The sequence below is a fragment of the Aulostomus chinensis genome, chromosome 5 (genome assembly GCF_037954235.1).
Source record: "Aulostomus chinensis isolate RoL2024-O1b breed Wild chromosome 5, RoL_Achi_v1.0, whole genome shotgun sequence".
In the NCBI taxonomy this organism is placed as follows: domain Eukaryota; kingdom Metazoa; phylum Chordata; class Actinopteri; order Syngnathiformes; family Aulostomidae; genus Aulostomus; species Aulostomus chinensis.
Window position 1 is genome coordinate 17,368,126 of NC_141324.1, and position 18,575 is coordinate 17,386,700.

Below are 18,575 nucleotides of genomic sequence, written 5' to 3' on the forward strand. Positions count from 1 at the left end.
CAAAGTCCCTGTGAATGTGTGCGCACTCGTGCTTTTGTGCGAAGGAATGACCTTTCTCATTCCTTTGTTTGCGCTTCCAGACTTCCCTCCATTTTTCTCTCTCTTTCTCTCCCGCAAATCCACCAACATCCCTGAAGTCAAAACTTCTGTCCCCCCAGCATCCGCCCTTCAGGGAAGGAGTGATGCGAGAACAGATCTAATTGCTTATATCACACAAGCAGAAAGGACACATAGGGGACATCAGTAGTTTGTGGGATTTGGTAGTTTTATTCTGGCGGTAGCAGCCCTGGGGATACCGTACGTCCGCTTCATTAATACATCTAAACTTTCTTCTTTGAGTATTTTAGGTCCTTCCAGGTTTTTTGAGATTATTTTTGTAACGTTTCTGTTGTCCAGTGTCTTAAATCAAGGAAGCTATCATTTAAAACCACCTAAATAAGCAAAATGGACTTTTCTTTGCTGATGTAAAAGTAGAAGACGTTTGTTTGAGCGCTGGTGTTCATTGATTCTCATGTATATTTCAGGGGCACTGTCGTCTTCTGCTGTACCAGCAGAGTTATCTGCATATTCCCCTGACTAACAGCCTTTTTTCTTTAATGTGACAGTAGATTAGGAAGATCTCTCGAGCCACCCTCTACTTCCATCAAATGCTGCTTTTCTTCTTCCTCCTACTCTGACACACACACACACACACACACACACACACACACACACACACACACACACACACACACACTGAGAACAAGCTACGTCAAGCACTTTCTTCCTGTGGTGAGTGGGGAGTTAATGATTTCATTTATAATCACTCTGAGCTTCACATCCAGGTCACCATGACATGTCAGAGAGGCTTCTTTTAGCTCTATTCTGGTTCTGTTTTCCCACTGCTACAGATAAACACACTAAGGCAGGCAAACACACCAACTCTCTCACACACACACACACACACACACACACACATATTCAGCGAGAATACATTCTACCCTCTTCTATTCTCTCTTGATCTTTTATCTACCAATCAAGTATTTTCAATCAGACAAGTGACAACTCTTGCTCTATTTTCCGGGCTTGTCTCTGGTCCGTATCTACATCTTCACTCCTCCTCAACTCATCTCCCGAGTCAAGTTGCATTATTGACATGAAGCTCTGGGTAATAAAGCTCGCTACAGGCGTGAGCTTAACACACACAGGCATGTTGAGTTGTACAACTCATTTCAGGCTAATCCACAAGTGTTTTCCTCATGGAAGGGTTTAGCAGGTCAGAAAACATTTGAACCTCAATCATTTTAAGAACTTGGTCAGTGACATTACATTCCCGTGACATTAAGTCTTGCTGTGCTGAACAAAATATGGACTTTGTATAGCTGGAGATATTCCCATGCTGCTGGGTGGTTGAGCAGTAGCACCAGAAGCTTGTGCTGGACACACTGGCTACTTCTGCTGACTTAAATATAGAAAGAAAAAAAAGATTAAATCAGACTTTCCAAATATTATTATACGAAATGGATCACATGATTGTGAAGAAAATCATTTCAAGGGGGTTGTATGATGCTCAAAAGAATGTATCCACCATTTTACTGCCACAGCAGGAATGACTGAGAAGGCAACTGTGTCAAATTACATATTTTTATCTTTAAATGAACTAACAGACTGTTATTTTCTTGGACTGCAATGTTCAGTGGAGTTGTTATGTTCTACACAGTGGATCCTTTTAAAAGTATAAAGCAGAATCTAAATTTAGGGGCAGGCAACAGGGGTCTGGTAACCCCAGGTCTTTAGTTGTGATTCAGATTTTTTTTCCTTAAGCATGAACTCCAGCGGATAAATACATACTGTACAGAGTTATCACATGTCTAATAGTCATCCATCGGATCAGCACAACAGACCTTGTTTGGAATTCCCCCTTAAGTTATCACAGACTGACAAGAAATCGATTCTTTCGTGACTTATCCACTCTCACCAAACCTTTTGGTCTCGTGTGTTTTCCTTCAATCGACTTCGTCTTGCATTTGCAAGAAATGTTTCAAAGCACTCATGATCGTGCTGAATGTTTGAAAAGGCTCTGTAAAATCCAGTTTATAGTTCACACAATACTGGGAAAATTTGGATGAAAGTGTTCTAAGAATGTTGCAAGACAATAACAACATCAATTCGCATCGGAGTAAATACAAGAGCTGTTTCTCCATATGAGCTTGGATGTCTTTTTATAGGCAGACTAGACTGTGAGCGGCTAAGAAGTATCCTACTGGAGCATGAATGACAGTTTTAAAACCAACCATGGAGGACTGGAAAGGAAAAAATACAAGTTCAACAGAATAAGGAGACAAAAGCAGAACTGCAGCACCAGCAACTACATTTCCCTTTCCTGTCTGACAGCCTTAATTGTATTTGTCTATGTGACAAGTGCTGAGTGCTCATATTAGCTGGCTGGTGCTTTGGCAGAGAGGAGACGAGGGGAGCAGAAGATGAAGCATATGCCAAGAGAGAAGGAGGAGAAAATCAGGTTGCAGGGGTGCATTAAAAAGTAAAAGTGAAAAGCACTCAGAGCACATTTAACCTCCGAGGCTGCACAATCCTGATTCTGTTGTTTTAATAATGGAAGATCTTAAGCTAAATCTGGATCAGGATCATACATAATGTTGATTGGCTGATTATGTGTGTATTTGGGAAATAATAACATCCTGTCTGGAAATATTAGCATCATTTTAACCACCTGCAAACATTCATTTAAAGCCTAAAGCCATGACTTATTTAGCCGTTTCTTTTAAGTTGTCGGGACATAAACTTACCTGATACGTCAGATCGTTTGTCACACAGAACAACCCAGGAAGTCCTCCTTCGTGAAAGGGAAGAAAGGCGATTGGATGAACCATGTGTCAGTCTGCATCTATCAAGAGCTAACTTCCACCAAATTAAAAAAACAACTTTTCAATGGAGAAGAGTTTTTTGATGGAAGAAATACTCTCCAGTTCTGATAAAACAGATACTAGCGCATGAATGCTAACCTCCTCAGGAGCTGCCATGGTTGTTTTGAACCACCTAAACCCCGCCCCTATCTCCTTAAATAATGATCTGGCCAAACCAGTTCTGAGAATGCAAACGCATAAAAGAAGGATTCTCGTGTAAACCCTGGGTCCAATGAATCCGCTTGCAACACAAGGTACGAAATCAACAATTTGCTCACTGAAAAAAAAAAAAAAAAAAAAGCGGAACAGATTTTTGGGTTGGGTTGAAAAAAGTATAAATTCTAAATTAAATTGAGATATTTTACATGCAAATTAAACACAAACTTTCCATAAACTGAAACCAAAATGCGTTCCCAGCACAGAGCTCTGATTAAGTCTGGTAGTGTGTCTTCATCTTCATGGCAAGTTTTTGTGTCACTAATATCATGTCAGGTCGTGTTATTCAGCTAGCCAGAAGGCTAACTGGCAAGAGTTGAAATCTTGACCTCCCAAGCTTCACTTAGTTTTGTTTATTCGATTGCCTCATTTCTCGACTGTAAAAGCAGAAATAGTGCAGGTTTTAGGGAAAGCTTCCCGCTCCCCGGCTGCATGAATACATTATTACAAACTAACTTCACCCGAAACACACCTTCTATATAGAAGCTTGCCCGGAAAATGTTCAAGAGACACAAAGAAAAGTGATGGCTGCAGAGCGTCCTTATCCACAACTACTGAGGATCCTGCGCCTCTCCCTTCTGCATTCCCTACTATCTGTGCAAGGACAATACAAAAAAACCTCTAAATAAACACATCAGGCCCGAGCAAACACTGCTGCTATCCAGGGCCCCTCTGAATGCACAAATGATGATGTGGGAGCCATTAGACTGTGTGTCAGTCCGACTTTCCATCAATAACAACACTTATCAGACACATACTGTGCCCCAGGAGCAGCGCAAGCCCCTTCGCCAGCATTTAGGTTCTATTAAAAGGTCCCATATATTAAACAAGCAGACACATCACATAATGCATACCATTCATCAACAGGCTCTCTGTGGAAGTCTTTACGCCAGCGTTCTCTCCGACTTTCCCTGCCTGGCATTATGCACCATTTACCCAGGCCTTCTTTTATTCATCTGGTTCTCTTCCAGCTTTTACACAGCTTGTACTCTCTCAAGCTCCACACCATTCCGGACCTGTTGTCATTTTGTCCTCCTTCTCCCTCTTGCTCAAACTGCGTTCCACTATGTGCCCCATCACCATCACTTTTCTCACACACACACACACACACACACACACACACACACACACACACACACACACACACACACACACACACACACACACACTCGCGCTGCATTCCACTTGCTTTCTGTCTTTCAATTCATCTTTCCAAGGCGCCATCACTACAAGTGAGTTATGTGTTTAGCATAATTAGGCCAGGGTACTTCAGGTCCCAAAAGACGTGATTTGCATGCAGATAAAATGAACCAATCATGCACCACAATGGGAACAGATGTCCTTGTCTTTCATGACATCATCAGAGGTGACCCTGAAAGCAAGGAATTAGAAGGTGGGCTGTGAGAACTGGCAATGAATCAGAACTGTTGCTCTGATTGTTGAAATATTGCAACACAAGTGGAGAAACTGTTGCAGGTGCGTTTTTGAGGTTACGAATCTAAATCAGTTATTCCTGAAGCATTGTTTTAAACCACTTTCAAAAGGGGCTTCACTGATTTCAAAATCTTTTTCGTTCAGATGAAATTTAAAAAAGCAACCAAAAATATAGATTTATTTGTATCTAACAGAAGATCATACAAATGCCAGTCAATAAATTAGATTTTAAGTTGTTTCTTAAGGTAACATTTTACAGCATTTTTAGATTAAAATAATGATTTTAATGTCACATTTATGGTCCAGATCGAAAGTATTTGCCTCTTTCATTCCTCCTCGGAGCTTTGTACTGTAAGGCTGTCCTCTTGTTAGGGTCTTTTCATTTGGTTGTTTCTCTTCACGGACTGGCGACCTGTCCAGGGTGAACCCCGCCTCTCGCCTGTAGCCGCTGGGATAGGCTCCAACCCCCCCGCAACCCTTAACAGGAATAAGCGGAAGACAATGGATGGATGGATGGATGGATGTTTCCCTTCAAGTCCTATAGCGATAGCGCGGTCCTCTACCAATTCTCAATTTAACCAGCATCCTGTCAGCACAGGTTGCTGCTGCTTAGCACACAACCTAATGATGTCATCAAAGAGTGACACAGCACCGGTGCAGTTGCAGCCAGTAAGATGTAGTTGTTTTAAGAGTAAATTCAGTTGTTTTTTTTAACGGTGGTCAGTTATGGGTGGTCTTCATCCACCAGAGTGGATCAGACCGGTTCATCTCTTTCTCCCCTTCACCCACATTCTTTAAACAAAGCATGTCCCTACCAGAACTTTGACATGCTGGTCCTAGGAAGCAAATGGATCTCTAAAGTGCTGCTTTGAATCAACAGACCAGGGTGTTTTCATCTGAGTCATACGGGGAGGATATTGAAAGACTTTTATTATTGCATCATTGACTACATCAACCTCTGTGTTGATAATAACATACACAGAGAAGGTCGGTGTTTCCCTGACAATAAACCAGAGGTTAAACTAAAGGGAACAGAAGGTGAAGATGGAGGAGGGGAAACAAGCCACAGCAGCTACAGCTGAAGCATGTCTAGACTGACATGATGGAGGTCGACTGTGGACATCAGGACCTGGCGGTTGACCTGATGGTTCCACCCCCAGTATCTCACCCATAACTCTCACCACACGTCAGGAAGATGGATGTGTTTCTGGACACCTTTGGTGCAACTGTGAGGGTCCAGTTATTTGACTTTTCATGCACCTCAACGAATCCAAGAGTTGTATGCAGGATGAGTCAGCTCTCATCTACTAGGTCACACTTCACCGGAAATGTTCTGAGTTGCACTGTGGCTTACAAAACACTGCTCTGGCTCCATTCCTGTTTAGCTTTTCCAGGTCAGACATTATAATGGGTTTTGTATTTAGGTAGGACGTATCGGTATATTAACTCTGAGACGTTGAGCTACAGATGGCTGCGATTGCACCAATCCATGAGGACCAAAGAGGTGGTTGTGGATTTTCGAGTTTGTTGTAGAGCTTTTCTCTGGTTACTGAAACAACTGGACAGCATGCTGAGGTGGACCAGTTACACCAAGGTCCTGTATATAAATGAGCCAAAGCCCTTTGGCATCTTCAGGCCTCTAGTTTTCCCAAATCCATCTCTAGAAAAGAATGGTTTGTTAATGGAGGCATGATTTGGGTTAAGTCGTACCATTTCAAGTTTAATCGAGAATTTCTCTACAGGAAAACAAAACAAAAACAAAACATGCATTTGAATAAGGCTTGTAGGAAAGCCACAAACACACACATGAATCCAGATGCCAGCGATGGCACTGTAGGGCCAAACACCACCTGCCATGTTTAAGGGTTCCGTCTGTCCGCCACACCTGGCTGCCATCGACCACAGAGCTCCCTTCAGAGTGATCGCTCTGTGTCCGCTCTGACCTTTTTCCCTCTCACTTTCAGATGTACCCCTCCTTGCTCTCTTTCTTTCTTTGTTTATCTCTTCCACACTCTTTCTTGTTACCACCAATTTATCTCATTTCCACTCTGTCCCCTCTTTCACCCCATTTCTTTCATTTGTCCTCCACTGCATCTTTTGTTTAACGACATATTTGTTTAGTTTGCGTCTGCCTGCACAGTTGAACCGTGAAGATGCAGGGAAGTGCAAACCACACGCGCGCACGCATGCATGCACGCACGCACGCACACACACACACGCACGCACGCACGCACGCACACACACACACACACACACTGTACGCAAGGTCCATTTCCATTCACTCACTTTGACAAGCAGTAAATTACAAACTGACAAACATGTGCATATAAACACAGAACTGCTTCTTACATGTGCACACTCACAGGCCCTGATCCAGCTGTATGTGAGCATGCTGGTCCTCTAATCTGTGGCTTGGTTGGGTCTTCTTCCAAAGTCCCTGGACCTAAAAAGGCCTAGCTTGCCTGGGCTGGAACAGTAACACCCTACACTTAGCCACATGGCGCAGGCTCGCCCACACCCTGCTAAACACAGCCAGATGTACTGGGACTGGCAGCATGTTATAATGTCACTGTGCACTCCTGCAAAAAGATCTCATTGGAAGGTTAGTTTGGGGCGATGGCAATGTCACGTTTAATCCGTAACAATCAACCTATGAATAATCGAGATCAGTAAAGGAGTGAGGCGTTTCCCCGAAGCCAGCAGCGGAAGTAAATTATCCAACTTGCGCTCTCTAACAGCTTGAACAGGATATTCTCAATAAGCGCAGCGTCAATCCTGTCAAATTGTGCTGATCGTGTGGCAGCAAATGTAACACATTATGGCTCAATTAACCCCAGTCTATCGCTCAGCACTCGCCTTCTGAGAACACAGTCAACAACAGATGGTTTTTAGACCTCAAGGTCCCAACACACATAAAATTCTCTCCTCCCTCTGTCAGCTCTGCTGTCCCCATCTGATGCTCACTGGGGTGAGATAAGGGTGCATGAGAGGAGGAGAGGAGAGAATATTTTAGATCAGGGAAAAGAGCAATCTGTTTAATTTAGAGTTTCAAAGCAACATCAACTTCCAGAACATTTCTGGCGAGCGTTCATGAATAAAAACAAGCTCCAAATGACTTAATTGTGAGACAACATAAGTTGCAGCGTGCGTCAGTGTGTATTTATCTAGCTTTTTGTTAGCGGTTGGATCTGAGTGCTGCTTAAATGTGTATATGCATAGTTTTTGTTGCTTACTCGCAAAGCTTTGCTAAATGAGGTGTTTTCTACAGAAATGAGAAGTTCAGGAACTGTAGCATGACATAAACTAACTGGGATGGAATTTACATCCCTTGGCTACATTCATGTATGCATATACGTGTGTGTAAGCCTGTGTATTTTGGCAAGGTGAGTGTATTCCTTTGGCGCAGCAGGAGCAGCAGCAGCAGAGGCCCGAGTGAAAAGGAGGAACCATGAGAAAGGAGGACACAGAGTGACAGGGGGAAAGTAAACAAATGTCGCTCAGCCACTAATCACTGTGATCTGAAAAGGTCAGGCTATGTAGCCAAGCTGAGAGCTGCAGCTGAAGATCTGTTGTCACCGAGTGGCTGAGGGGAACAAGTGGAGCACAGACACCCCTCTATTAACTGGAGCAGCTAATTAGACAGATCACGTGGAACTGCTATGGAGCACCAATGTTCCACTATCAAAACTCTCTCTCTCTCTCTCTCTCTCTCTCTCATTTTGATAATTAAGGACTAATCTTGATATTATTTGATCTTACTGAGAAACTAAACATCATTTTACCATCATAACTGGCTACGGTAAATGTTGCTTTACCAATTTATTCCCTCACAAGCACTTTTTATGTAGCGGGAGAACTGAAGGACTTTCAGATGACAAGAATAGAAATACCGTGTTGCAGTTGTGTGCTTGTCACAGAGACCTTGACCTTTTGACTTCCAAAATCGTAAAAAAAAGAAAAAAACAGTTTTCAATTATTTTGACTGATGTTGCATTTACGATATGAGTCACAGTATCGGACCTAATCCTAATTCTTAGTCATCATTCGCATTCAACTGTAAACATTTCGTAATGACTGCTGGGATTTTTGAGGGATCTATCTGTATTTGTAGGCCGGGATAATCTCTGCAGTGCCACAACACTTCTTTTGGAATATAATTCTATTGCACTATATCCTATTGCGATTTCAAGGAAATTTAGATTAAACTGCCATTAGGATTGCAATTTCAAAATTGCTCAAGTCCAGTGTGGACTTTTGCACTCAGTTCCCTCAAGGTGTTCCTGAGGTATCACAATCACATTGGGTGACAGTGACCTTGACCTTTGACCACCCAAGTCTTTTCAGTTCACCCTTGTGTCTCCGTGGTCGTTCAAGCATGTACTGTAGTTAGGATGCTACCTGGAGATGTTCCAGGCCGAAGAGGAGGTTCTGGGGGGCAGAAAGGGGCAGCTGGAGGGATAATATCACCTCAGGATCCCCCAAAACAAATCTGGAAGCTGCTCACATGAATGCAGCCCTCATAAAGATCCAATATTGCTAAAATACAGCGTAACAAGCTGATGCATTCAAGTTTTAACGGTAAAGTTCAGTTAAATCCAGATCCTTGTATTGTATGTGTTATAAGTAAAAGCAATTTGTCAAAATGTTGGCATGATGACAAAATCACTACCAGGCATTACAATCCTCCTCTGCTGAAGCATGACAACAGATCAATGCTCTTTAAAGGGCTTGAACTGAGCCCTCACACTCGTGCTGACGTGCACACACGTAGACAGACAGTATCTTTGCAGGCTAGTTGGAAAAAGTCAATCATAAACAGTACATTCACGTAATTTCCCCAAATATTCGTCTCACCGTCAAAGGCCTTGTACTGTCCAGTGAGCAAACCCTGTAAGGATCGTCCAGAGTCTTTTAGGAGTCCCTCGATCTCCCTGCGGCTCATCATGGTCAGGTTGTCTTCCATGTCACTGGTGCAGCAGGTGTAACCCTGGGGACAGATGCGTAGGTGCTCCCCTAGAAGGAGGACATGTGGAAGATACAGGAAAGAGGGAGGAGAAGGAGGAAAAAAAAAAGAAAAATGTGGCGTTAGTGAAACAGGTTCTGTCATTCAAGTCAGCACTCGAGTAGAAAACTGAGATGAATAGTTCTTTGCTGCTGTATAAAATGCTCAAGAGTGAACATGACAGACTGAAGTGACTGCAGTGATTGTTTTTATTGCCTTCAGTCTGTTGGCAGTCAAGGAGGCACGGCTGCATGGGTTTGCGCGTCTGATTACCTGGCAATAGGAGCACTCGCACGCATGCACACACACAGACACACAGACACACAGACACACAGACACAACTTAATACCTTATGAAAGAATCTGAACAAAGCCTGTCGAAGATGGTAAAACCTGCAGTCGAGCTGAATTCAGAGCTAAATGTTAAAGATGGAGGCTCAGCCGTCTACATCGACACAACGAGGCCCAAGGCTAACGACATCCACGTAGGTGGCACCTGTCTGCAAGTGACGCAAGGCTTTGACTTGCCTTGAAAGTGTGTACCTCTCTTCAACTCTGATTTCAAAATACAAGCATACACACTCACAAGCTGCACTGTATGAGACATACACGCTCAGATAAAAGCAACATTTAACTGAGCTACAGATCTAATTGAGGCGTTTTGCATTAGTCGAGGAAAAAATATACATTTGACTGGATTCAAATGAAAAGACAACAAGATCAAAATTGGAATTTGGCCTGAAAAGTCACCTGTGCACGTTTTTTTTTTTTAAATTCAATTCAAAGTTGAGGATAAATATTCTAATCTACAGCACACTCAGACACAGCCAGGACACTGAAAGAGGCAGGCGCAGACAAGAGAACGAAGACTGTGATCCCCATCTGATCTGAGACTGTGGCTGATAGAAAACGCAAGGCTAATATAAATAAACACACTTTGTTACCGTACTTGGATATATAAAAGAAAAAATCAGGTGCCTGTACTTAACTTGACTATTTATTTGTCTGACAGTTTTTTTTACTTTTACTCCCTACATTTAACCACAAATATATTTACTTTCCAATTATTTAAAAACTGGCTCGTCACTTTTAGCTCTGACGCACGTAAAAGCCTCAAGAGAAAAAGACAAGAATTTTGTTTAAGGAGTTAGATAATTTGTTCACTCTCCAACACAGGTGACAGGAATGTATGAAAACACTGGTTGCTACTTGTCAGAACTTATTAAAGAAGGAGAAGCGAACATGAAAGAAGTGTGAAGAAGATATCCGCCATATTGTCACGCGAAATAGAACAAAGATGGGAAAGGAGGAATTGTAGCATCGACATGAAAAACACTCAGTACTCTACTTTTAAGAGTCTGTACTTCTACACTTCAGTACGGTTGAATCTACTTTTAACCTTCTTTTTTTATTCATTCTAGTACCTGTACTTCTACTTGAGTGAGTAATGATTGTGTACTTTTCCCCCCTCTGCTTCCGTCCAACATATTCATTGGTCACCATAGAGAAAGCACACTTGTCGCTCCACAACAATCCACCATTTTGTGTTAATGTTCATTTACTATTTACAAAGAATGCTTTTTAAAAAAAATACACAGTGCCCTCACTCATGGACCTTGCTATTGTTTTCCAGCGCAACTGCTCGTCTATAAAGCATTCCTCTTAACTAACGCTCACACACACACGCGCACACACACACACACACACACACACACACACTCCAACTTATGCACACAAACAGACATTAAAGTGACTACATCTGACTTATTCTGGATGTATTTAAATAATAACCCTTTGGACTAAATTTGTCATTTCTGTATGATTTCAAAAATGAACTCAAAGTCACAGCAACGATACGTTTACTCCACAGGCACTAAATGAATATTTCTAAACTACCGCCAAGTGTTTTATGTATTTTGATACATAATTGAGAAGATTGAGGGCTAGAACTGTAAAAATTGTAGTATATGCCACTTAAATAAGGAATTTAAGTGGTGTAAGCAGTGAGTCATCATTAGACTGCCAAAAAAACCCAAATTAAAGCCATATTGCTTTTTATGTACATCGAATACAAAGTCTAAAAAAAACTTCTAATGGTACATTTTATGCATATATCCAGTAAAAAGCATTCGTATGTACACTTGAATATTGTTACAATCCCTGTATTCTTTCATCATACACACATACACACACACACACACACACACACACACACACACACACAAAGAAATCATGATTTATCTACTTGAGAAAGTGACTGGGATCTTCAGCTGTAAATGAATCGCTAGAAAAATGTTTCATTTCACTCAGTATTGATAATAACTGGTATTTTCTAGGACCGATCTCTATTAAAAATCTGCAAAGAAAAAGCACACCGATGGTACTTTGAATGTTAACGAGAAAGTAAATCAAAACGAGTTGCATCTTCCAAAGGGTGGACGGCAGAAATGGCATCTAGGTACTAGAACTTCACAACAAATGCAGTCACTTATAACTGCAATACTGAACAGATAACCTGACCTTTTTTGTTTTTTCATCAATACTTCCTCACTGTCTGCACTCATTTCCTCACCTGACACTGTCCCTGTTGTTGTGTCACATGTCCGCGGAGCGCCACGTCAATGCACCCATTAACCCTCGTCCATTCTCAGGGGATGTGGGGGGGGGGGGGGGTGTCCTCCCTGCCTCAGGGAGGGAGAAGACCAGCAAGCTAACTTAAGATTTTGTGTGGTGGTTTGCCTTTTGAAATGAGTGACAGTATTGAACACTCTATTATTGCTACTGATGAAGGTTGTCTCATCATTTTCCCGGCCCGACCCGCCTCACGCTGTCATCAGCACGCACCTGTGGAAAGATTCATTCACTGGCAAGTCTCCAGCATCGATCCATCATGCCATCCTTCTTAAAGCTATCGATTACAAACAGCATTTCACCTTCTTTGACTGTGGTTGCTGCCTGAGTTAATCGCTGTCTCGCCTACACCCCCCCCCCCACACACACACACACCATATCGTCTGCAATCTCATTTTCTAGTCTCGATGTGTACTCATGCACTTCCCTGATTACGTGTCAACCAAGTTACTGTAACTGCTCTTTTAAAGTGCCTCGTCCAGGCCAACTTTAAAGTGGAGCAATTAAAAGCCATTTTCCTCTTCGAACACATACACACAAACACACACACACACACACACACACACACACACACACACACACACACACACACACCACACAAAACACAGAACACATGCCGCCCCGCCTGGATAAGAAGGTGACATTGAGCATCTCTCTGCACCTTCTCAGTGGTTATTGTGTGACTCATACCCACTGGTTGGAGAGTTTAGGACTTAGAGGAGGGTGTGTTTGTGTGTGTGTGTTGCTCATGTCAGTGAGAGGGAAAATAAATTGAGTGGGAAGGTTAAGCAGTGGAGAAGAAAAGGAGGAGGACTGAGAAGAAAACAGTGGGAGGAAGTGGAGTGATTGATGGAGGAATGATATACATTACTATGAGAGGTCAGCTGCAATCTGTCACCCTCCGAGACGGCCATTTAAATGCCTGGGAGTGTGTGTGTGTTTGTGTGTGTGCGTTTATGTGCATGTGTATATTATGGGCCGGTGTCAAAACTGCCTGTCGTTTGAAGGGCATCTATACAAAAAACAAGAATACTCAGGAGCACAATTCACTCCCAAACACAGGATGTGTGAGGCATCCAGACGCAGCCAGGCAGCAACACACTCTTATAGGGTCTGCACTTTTCCATACAGGACACAACCTGATAGTTTAGCAGTGTGACATGCTAAATCTGCAGGTTTAAATACACAAACACACACACAGGCACAAAAGCACAGATGCACGAAAAGGTCACCTGTAACGGAGCATTACGTTTCCGGTTGGCTAAACTAATAGCAGGATAATGTTACAGAGCACCCATCAGCTGTGCATGCGTGCGCGCACTTGTGTGTGTGTGTGTGTGTGTGTGTGTGTGTGTTTGTAAATGCGTGTCAGAGCAACAGCGAGGCACTTAAACAAAGTGTAGTGGAAGTGTATTCTTAACAAGTAGACATGGTTCTTGTACTTTTATATGTTTTCATTCTCTCTCCCTTCTCTGACTCTCCCTCTCTGTCTCTCTCCTACACTGACACACACTCACACACCCACACACTCTCTGTGTTAGCCAGAGGATACTAGAGTGATCAGCGGAGGAGGACAGCTCAATTTGAAGAGGAGCAATGCTAGCAGGAGCCTCTGATGAAAGTGCCACATCAAGAGAGAGCATCAGAGGAAACAAATATGGTTTTATCTGAAATGGAAACGATGAATCAGCATCGAGTCAAATATGAGCTGATACTTCCAGAGAGATATCCACATATGAAAAATCCTGTTTAGTCATGGTTTTATATGGTTAAAAGGTTACTGAACTGCAAGAATACTTTTAGTACTGCATTAATAATTATCAATACGACTACTCTGATCAATGATTCCCAGCTGGAAATGTTCTTAAGAGCCCCGAGAGATAAAGAAGTGAGTCAAATCAATGTTCCAACAGTTAAATCGCCACTTTAAGGGTATGAATTATTACATTTAACAAAGTTGATGGTGATTTCATGGAATGCACCCTGGGGTGGCCTCTCCCAGAGTGCTGAAATGATGAACATGTTGGGCGGAGTGTTAATAGGTCTGATTTCTCACGGGCTGGTGATGAGTTTAACAATCATCGTGTCACGCAAGAAACTATGGAAAACGATCAAGCGCCCATCCAGTAGACACTTTCTATCCAATGAAGGAAGAGGGTTTTGAGGCTACTTGGGTTTCTTCACCTCCACACAGGAGACAGCTGTGGGTCGGATGTATTATATTTTGGGGTTATCTGCTGATGTCTCATTAACACCATGAGTTACACCTTGAGAGGAATTCTTTCAAGAAGAAGTAAAACGTTGTTCGGCTCGAGAGTGAAGCGGACAGGTTGAGGTTATTATAGCTTTGGGAATTTCAGATTAAAATACAGAATACAAATGTGAGGGTAAAATGAGCCATTATCATCAACAACGAGCAGAAACAGCTTATTTTTTCCCGTCTTCAACAGCTGTTAAAGAACTACAACTGTTAATTAATGGTTTACTAAGTATTTACAACAGAAGAATTATCACACTTTCAACCTTTTGTTAATCCTTTATAAGGAGAGTCTAATTATGAAGTGGTAACAATCCAAAATAATGACGGGTGGAGGTTGTTGTGGTGTTGATGGCTCATCCTCGTTCCCTGAGAGCACTGTGAGGTCACTGTGAGGTCACGAGTTGACTAGTGACTATGTATGAGATGATCTTGAACACTCATTTGTGCTCACTGCCCTGGTGCATTTTAAGATTTCTCCGCCTATAAAAAAAACAAACTGTTTAAGTCTTAAATTCAAGTGCCAGAAAAACAACCTATATTGACATTAATGTATCAGACCCATTTAGAGGAGAGTATAAATCAGATGACGTCAAATAGCGAGGAAGTGTGTGTGTGTGTAAGGGTGCAGGATGGGTCAAACAAACACTAGTCGTTGCTGGGAGAGACTCGGGACGGAATCTAAATTATCGCTAATAAATCACCACCACTGTTTGGATGTTGCAGTTCATCTCCATGAGTCAAGACTGTTTAAAAAGCAACAATAGTCCATTAACTTGAACAAAAGTGTGTATCTGAACGTAAAATGTGATCGCGGTGAGGTGTTTATCAGATCTTAAACAGAGCATCAGTACAAAAAAAAAAAGGAAGAAAATCACAGCCTCGGTCATTTGGCTCACAGGATGTGCGTTTTCTGTACTTAGTGCATGACGATGTTTTCATTCCATATCATCCCCCTCAATACATGAGAGATTTACTCTTGCATTAACCAATTTCCAGCCTGCCCTCACCATTTCCTGTCTTTATTGTTCTTAAATTTTTCCTGCAGTCTGAACAAACTTTCACGGAATGCGAGATGTAGACGGGAAGAAAATGCTGGTAACAAAAATAATATCAGGTCCTGCAAGAGGAGGTTAATTACACAATCTAGCTAAACTTGATTGCACGCAGTTGAAACCAGACCGCACACATAGAAATCTGCTCCAAATTAAATGATGTATTCAAATGTATTCAAATTTGACACAAGCCGGTGCTCTACATTTATCAACCACCTTTTGTGAGGCCAATCAGTACAGAGGTAGCAAGCTAATCTGACCTCTCTGGAAATTGCTAACTTGCATGAAACCCACCCAACTGGTCCATATATACAGAATATATGTGTCTGTGTGTGTGTGTGTGTGTGTGTGTGTGTGTGTGTGTGTGTGTGGGTGGGTGGGTGGGTGGGTTGGGAAAATTAAGGTTCATTTTCATTTTAATCCCATAGCGTTTCTTTATCACTTTCTTTTTTTTTTCTTTTTTTTTTTTTTGACGGACACGGCTGCTAAATGGTGAACAAATCCCTAACCATTAGCTTATCGCTGTTCACCAGGGAGGAAGGCTCCTATTAAATAGCAATCAGGGAATGCAGAATTAGCTTGAGCTCACTGTGATAAAGCATGGGAGAGAATGGCAAGCAGAGAAGCTTTTTTGGAGATGGTGGGAAAGACAGAGGGAAGCAGGGCAACAGGAAATTAAGGATGACTCAAAGCCAAAATTTCGCCCTCGTTTGTCTGGCGGTCTGTGAACGATGCAGAAAAACCCACAGCGTTGGTCTGGTCGAGGTGTGTCACCACAGCGTTTCACAGGGTTTGCTGCTTCATCAGCACCACAATGACATGACCGTTGTTGTGGATTGTTTGTCCCATCCCAGGCGATTTTACCTCTTTTAGTGAAAACTATGGAGGCCTGATTTAAAGTGTGTTAGCCTGCACAGGTGGTCGCACTGGCACTTCATTCTCAGCTGCTCTACGTCGGGCATGCGTTGGATACGGATGATGAGGGCGGTTTGGGGAATTTCAGAAATGAGACTGGTGCTCTTCTTCTAGGATCAGGATCACCGTCCCTGATGAATGGCTCCATCACCGCCTAAATATCCTCTTTGCCTCACTCTCAACCTTCTTTGTTTTTGTCTGCTGCCTCTTACAGCCAGCAGCAGCCGCACACACCACGGTGGCAGAAAGTCCCGCACAGGACTCTGGGAACTGCAGTTCATGCTACACTGACCTGAGTCCCATCTTCAAAACCAGCACAGCCTCATCATTGAGAGTAATGAGGTAAATCTTTCACTTTCATTCCTAACTTTTATCATCAGTGTAGTTATGTTGAAACTCTCAACATCATACCGACTTGTCATCGTTCCTTGAACTAACACTGAGCTCGTCCTTTCTCCTCTGTGTCGCCCCCTGCAGGCCATCCCTCTGCAGCTCCTCCCAAGCCTCTGTTCTTGACTGACCCCGGCAAGGACATGGTGAGCCTACTGGTCCTGCACTAAGCCAAGTCTCATTTGCTAACGTTGCCTTTTGACTGCTACACTTTCTGAATCAGAGCACCTAACGTAAGGCCTCTGAAGTTGTGGCTGATGGCCATCTGCTCAATTTGTCAGTAGGATGTCCTTTCTGATCCCAGTCACCTAAGCAGTGGCTAACTAGGATATTGTTTCAAACTTCCAGGATCAGCGCTTCCTCTCTGTGCTAGCGGGACATTGCTATGGTCCACCGCTTTTATGCTCTTGTTGTGTTTTGGGGGGCTTGTTTACTTCCTGCTTTTGTTACGTGTGCAGAAATCAGATCCCTCCATGGCCAAACCAAATAAGGTATCCTTCATTCCAGAGTCAATGAAATTAATATGCGAGTCATCCTGACAGTAATGTTTTTTGTTTTTTTGAGTCAAAACTTTTTTTTGTTCCACGTTGACACACGTTGAAAAATTTGGTTTCAACATTGTTCAGGTTGTCGTTGCATAAACCAGATCAGGTTCCTGTGAGCTTCTCCTGGGTAGTCGGCGCCTCTCCTTCACATTTCGGATTGGTTATTTGTTTCCTTCGGTTCCATCATTTCCAACATGCAGCTCATGCCGACCGGAGACTCAGAAATGCCCGGGAGTGTCTGGAAAATGTTTGTCTAACTAAGTTAAGCGTAAGCATTCGTCACTGTAATTACTGTGAGCTGCTCTCCATCACTTCTTCATCTATCGAGGTATTGCGACGTTCCTGGATATTATCTCCAGGTGCAGGTTACACTGTCACCTGATGTGAACCCTGGTAGCTGACGACGCCTGGTCTTGTTCACAGCAAAGCCCTGATCGGGGTGAGTGCGGCCAGCGTCTGGTAAACTGAGCCGACTCTAATAATTTCACTTTCTCTCTGCCTCAATAACTCTTTTGTTTGAGCTTGTTTTTTTCCAACGAATGCAATACTTGTTGTTGACAAGTACAGGCGCTGCATTCGTTATAGGAGGTCATGCATGAAATTTAATGCCACAGGTGTACTGATGTCATATCCTAACACCTTATTTATCACTAGAATAGTATTTATAGATATAGATACATAGAAACAGCACAAAACTTATTATTAAAAAATACTACTGAAGTAGCAGAGCTGCGAGCACGTAGGACATTTAGGATGCATGACATGAGAGCAGTTGGTACATTTCAACTGTTGTCTTCTGCAGCTTATTTAACAATGTATATTATGTGTGTTTGCAGCCATGCATGTGTGTACACATGCTGTGAGAGATTAGCAGCCTAATCCAGTCATTAGTGAGAGTGTGTGTGTCCATAGTGAGGTTGATTATTGGCAGTGGCAAGGGAAATGCACGCGCACACAGACACACACACACACACACACACATGAACACACACTCCGCTGAACGGTGGATTAGTGTTAAACAGTAGGAAAACAACAACTGAATACAATGGCATTTCTGATCTACAGACTTTAAACGCCTGAAAACGTCTTATTTCACACACCAACCAGACGATTAGCTACCAGCCTGCACGTCTGCTAGCGTCCTCACAGGATGACCCAGCCTAGCAGGAGTCATGTAAATAGCATTCTAGCAGCAGCCGCAGTGGCAGACATACAACTTATTAATAAC

At 42.7% G+C, this 18,575-nt stretch overlaps 1 protein-coding gene and 1 long non-coding RNA gene across 3 annotated transcripts in view; one reads left to right on the top strand and one right to left on the bottom strand.

Annotated features, from left to right (window-relative positions):
* Window positions 1-18,575, top strand: part of LOC147261523 (uncharacterized) — a 76,710-nt gene that overhangs the window by 57,263 nt on the left and 872 nt on the right. The window contains exons 4-5 of the long non-coding RNA XR_015115783.1: window positions 16,627-16,754; window positions 16,890-16,948. This is a non-coding gene — a long non-coding RNA (uncharacterized LOC147261523). The remainder of the gene's footprint in view (window positions 1-16,626; window positions 16,755-16,889; window positions 16,949-18,575) is intronic.
* Window positions 1-18,575, bottom strand: part of gpc1b (glypican 1b) — a 75,856-nt gene that overhangs the window by 25,396 nt on the left and 31,885 nt on the right. Inside the window, exon 1 of one of the 2 annotated variants that reach the window (XM_086203575.1) lies at window positions 2,787-2,921. Coding sequence is in view for 1 of the 2 variants with exons in the window: in XM_086203573.1 (XP_086059699.1) it covers window positions 9,408-9,566 (159 nt within the window). In the remaining variant the exon portion in view is untranslated. Of the gene's footprint in view, window positions 1-2,786; window positions 2,922-9,407; window positions 9,567-18,575 lie in introns of those variants that run through there. The other variant, XM_086203573.1, reaches the window with a different exon arrangement.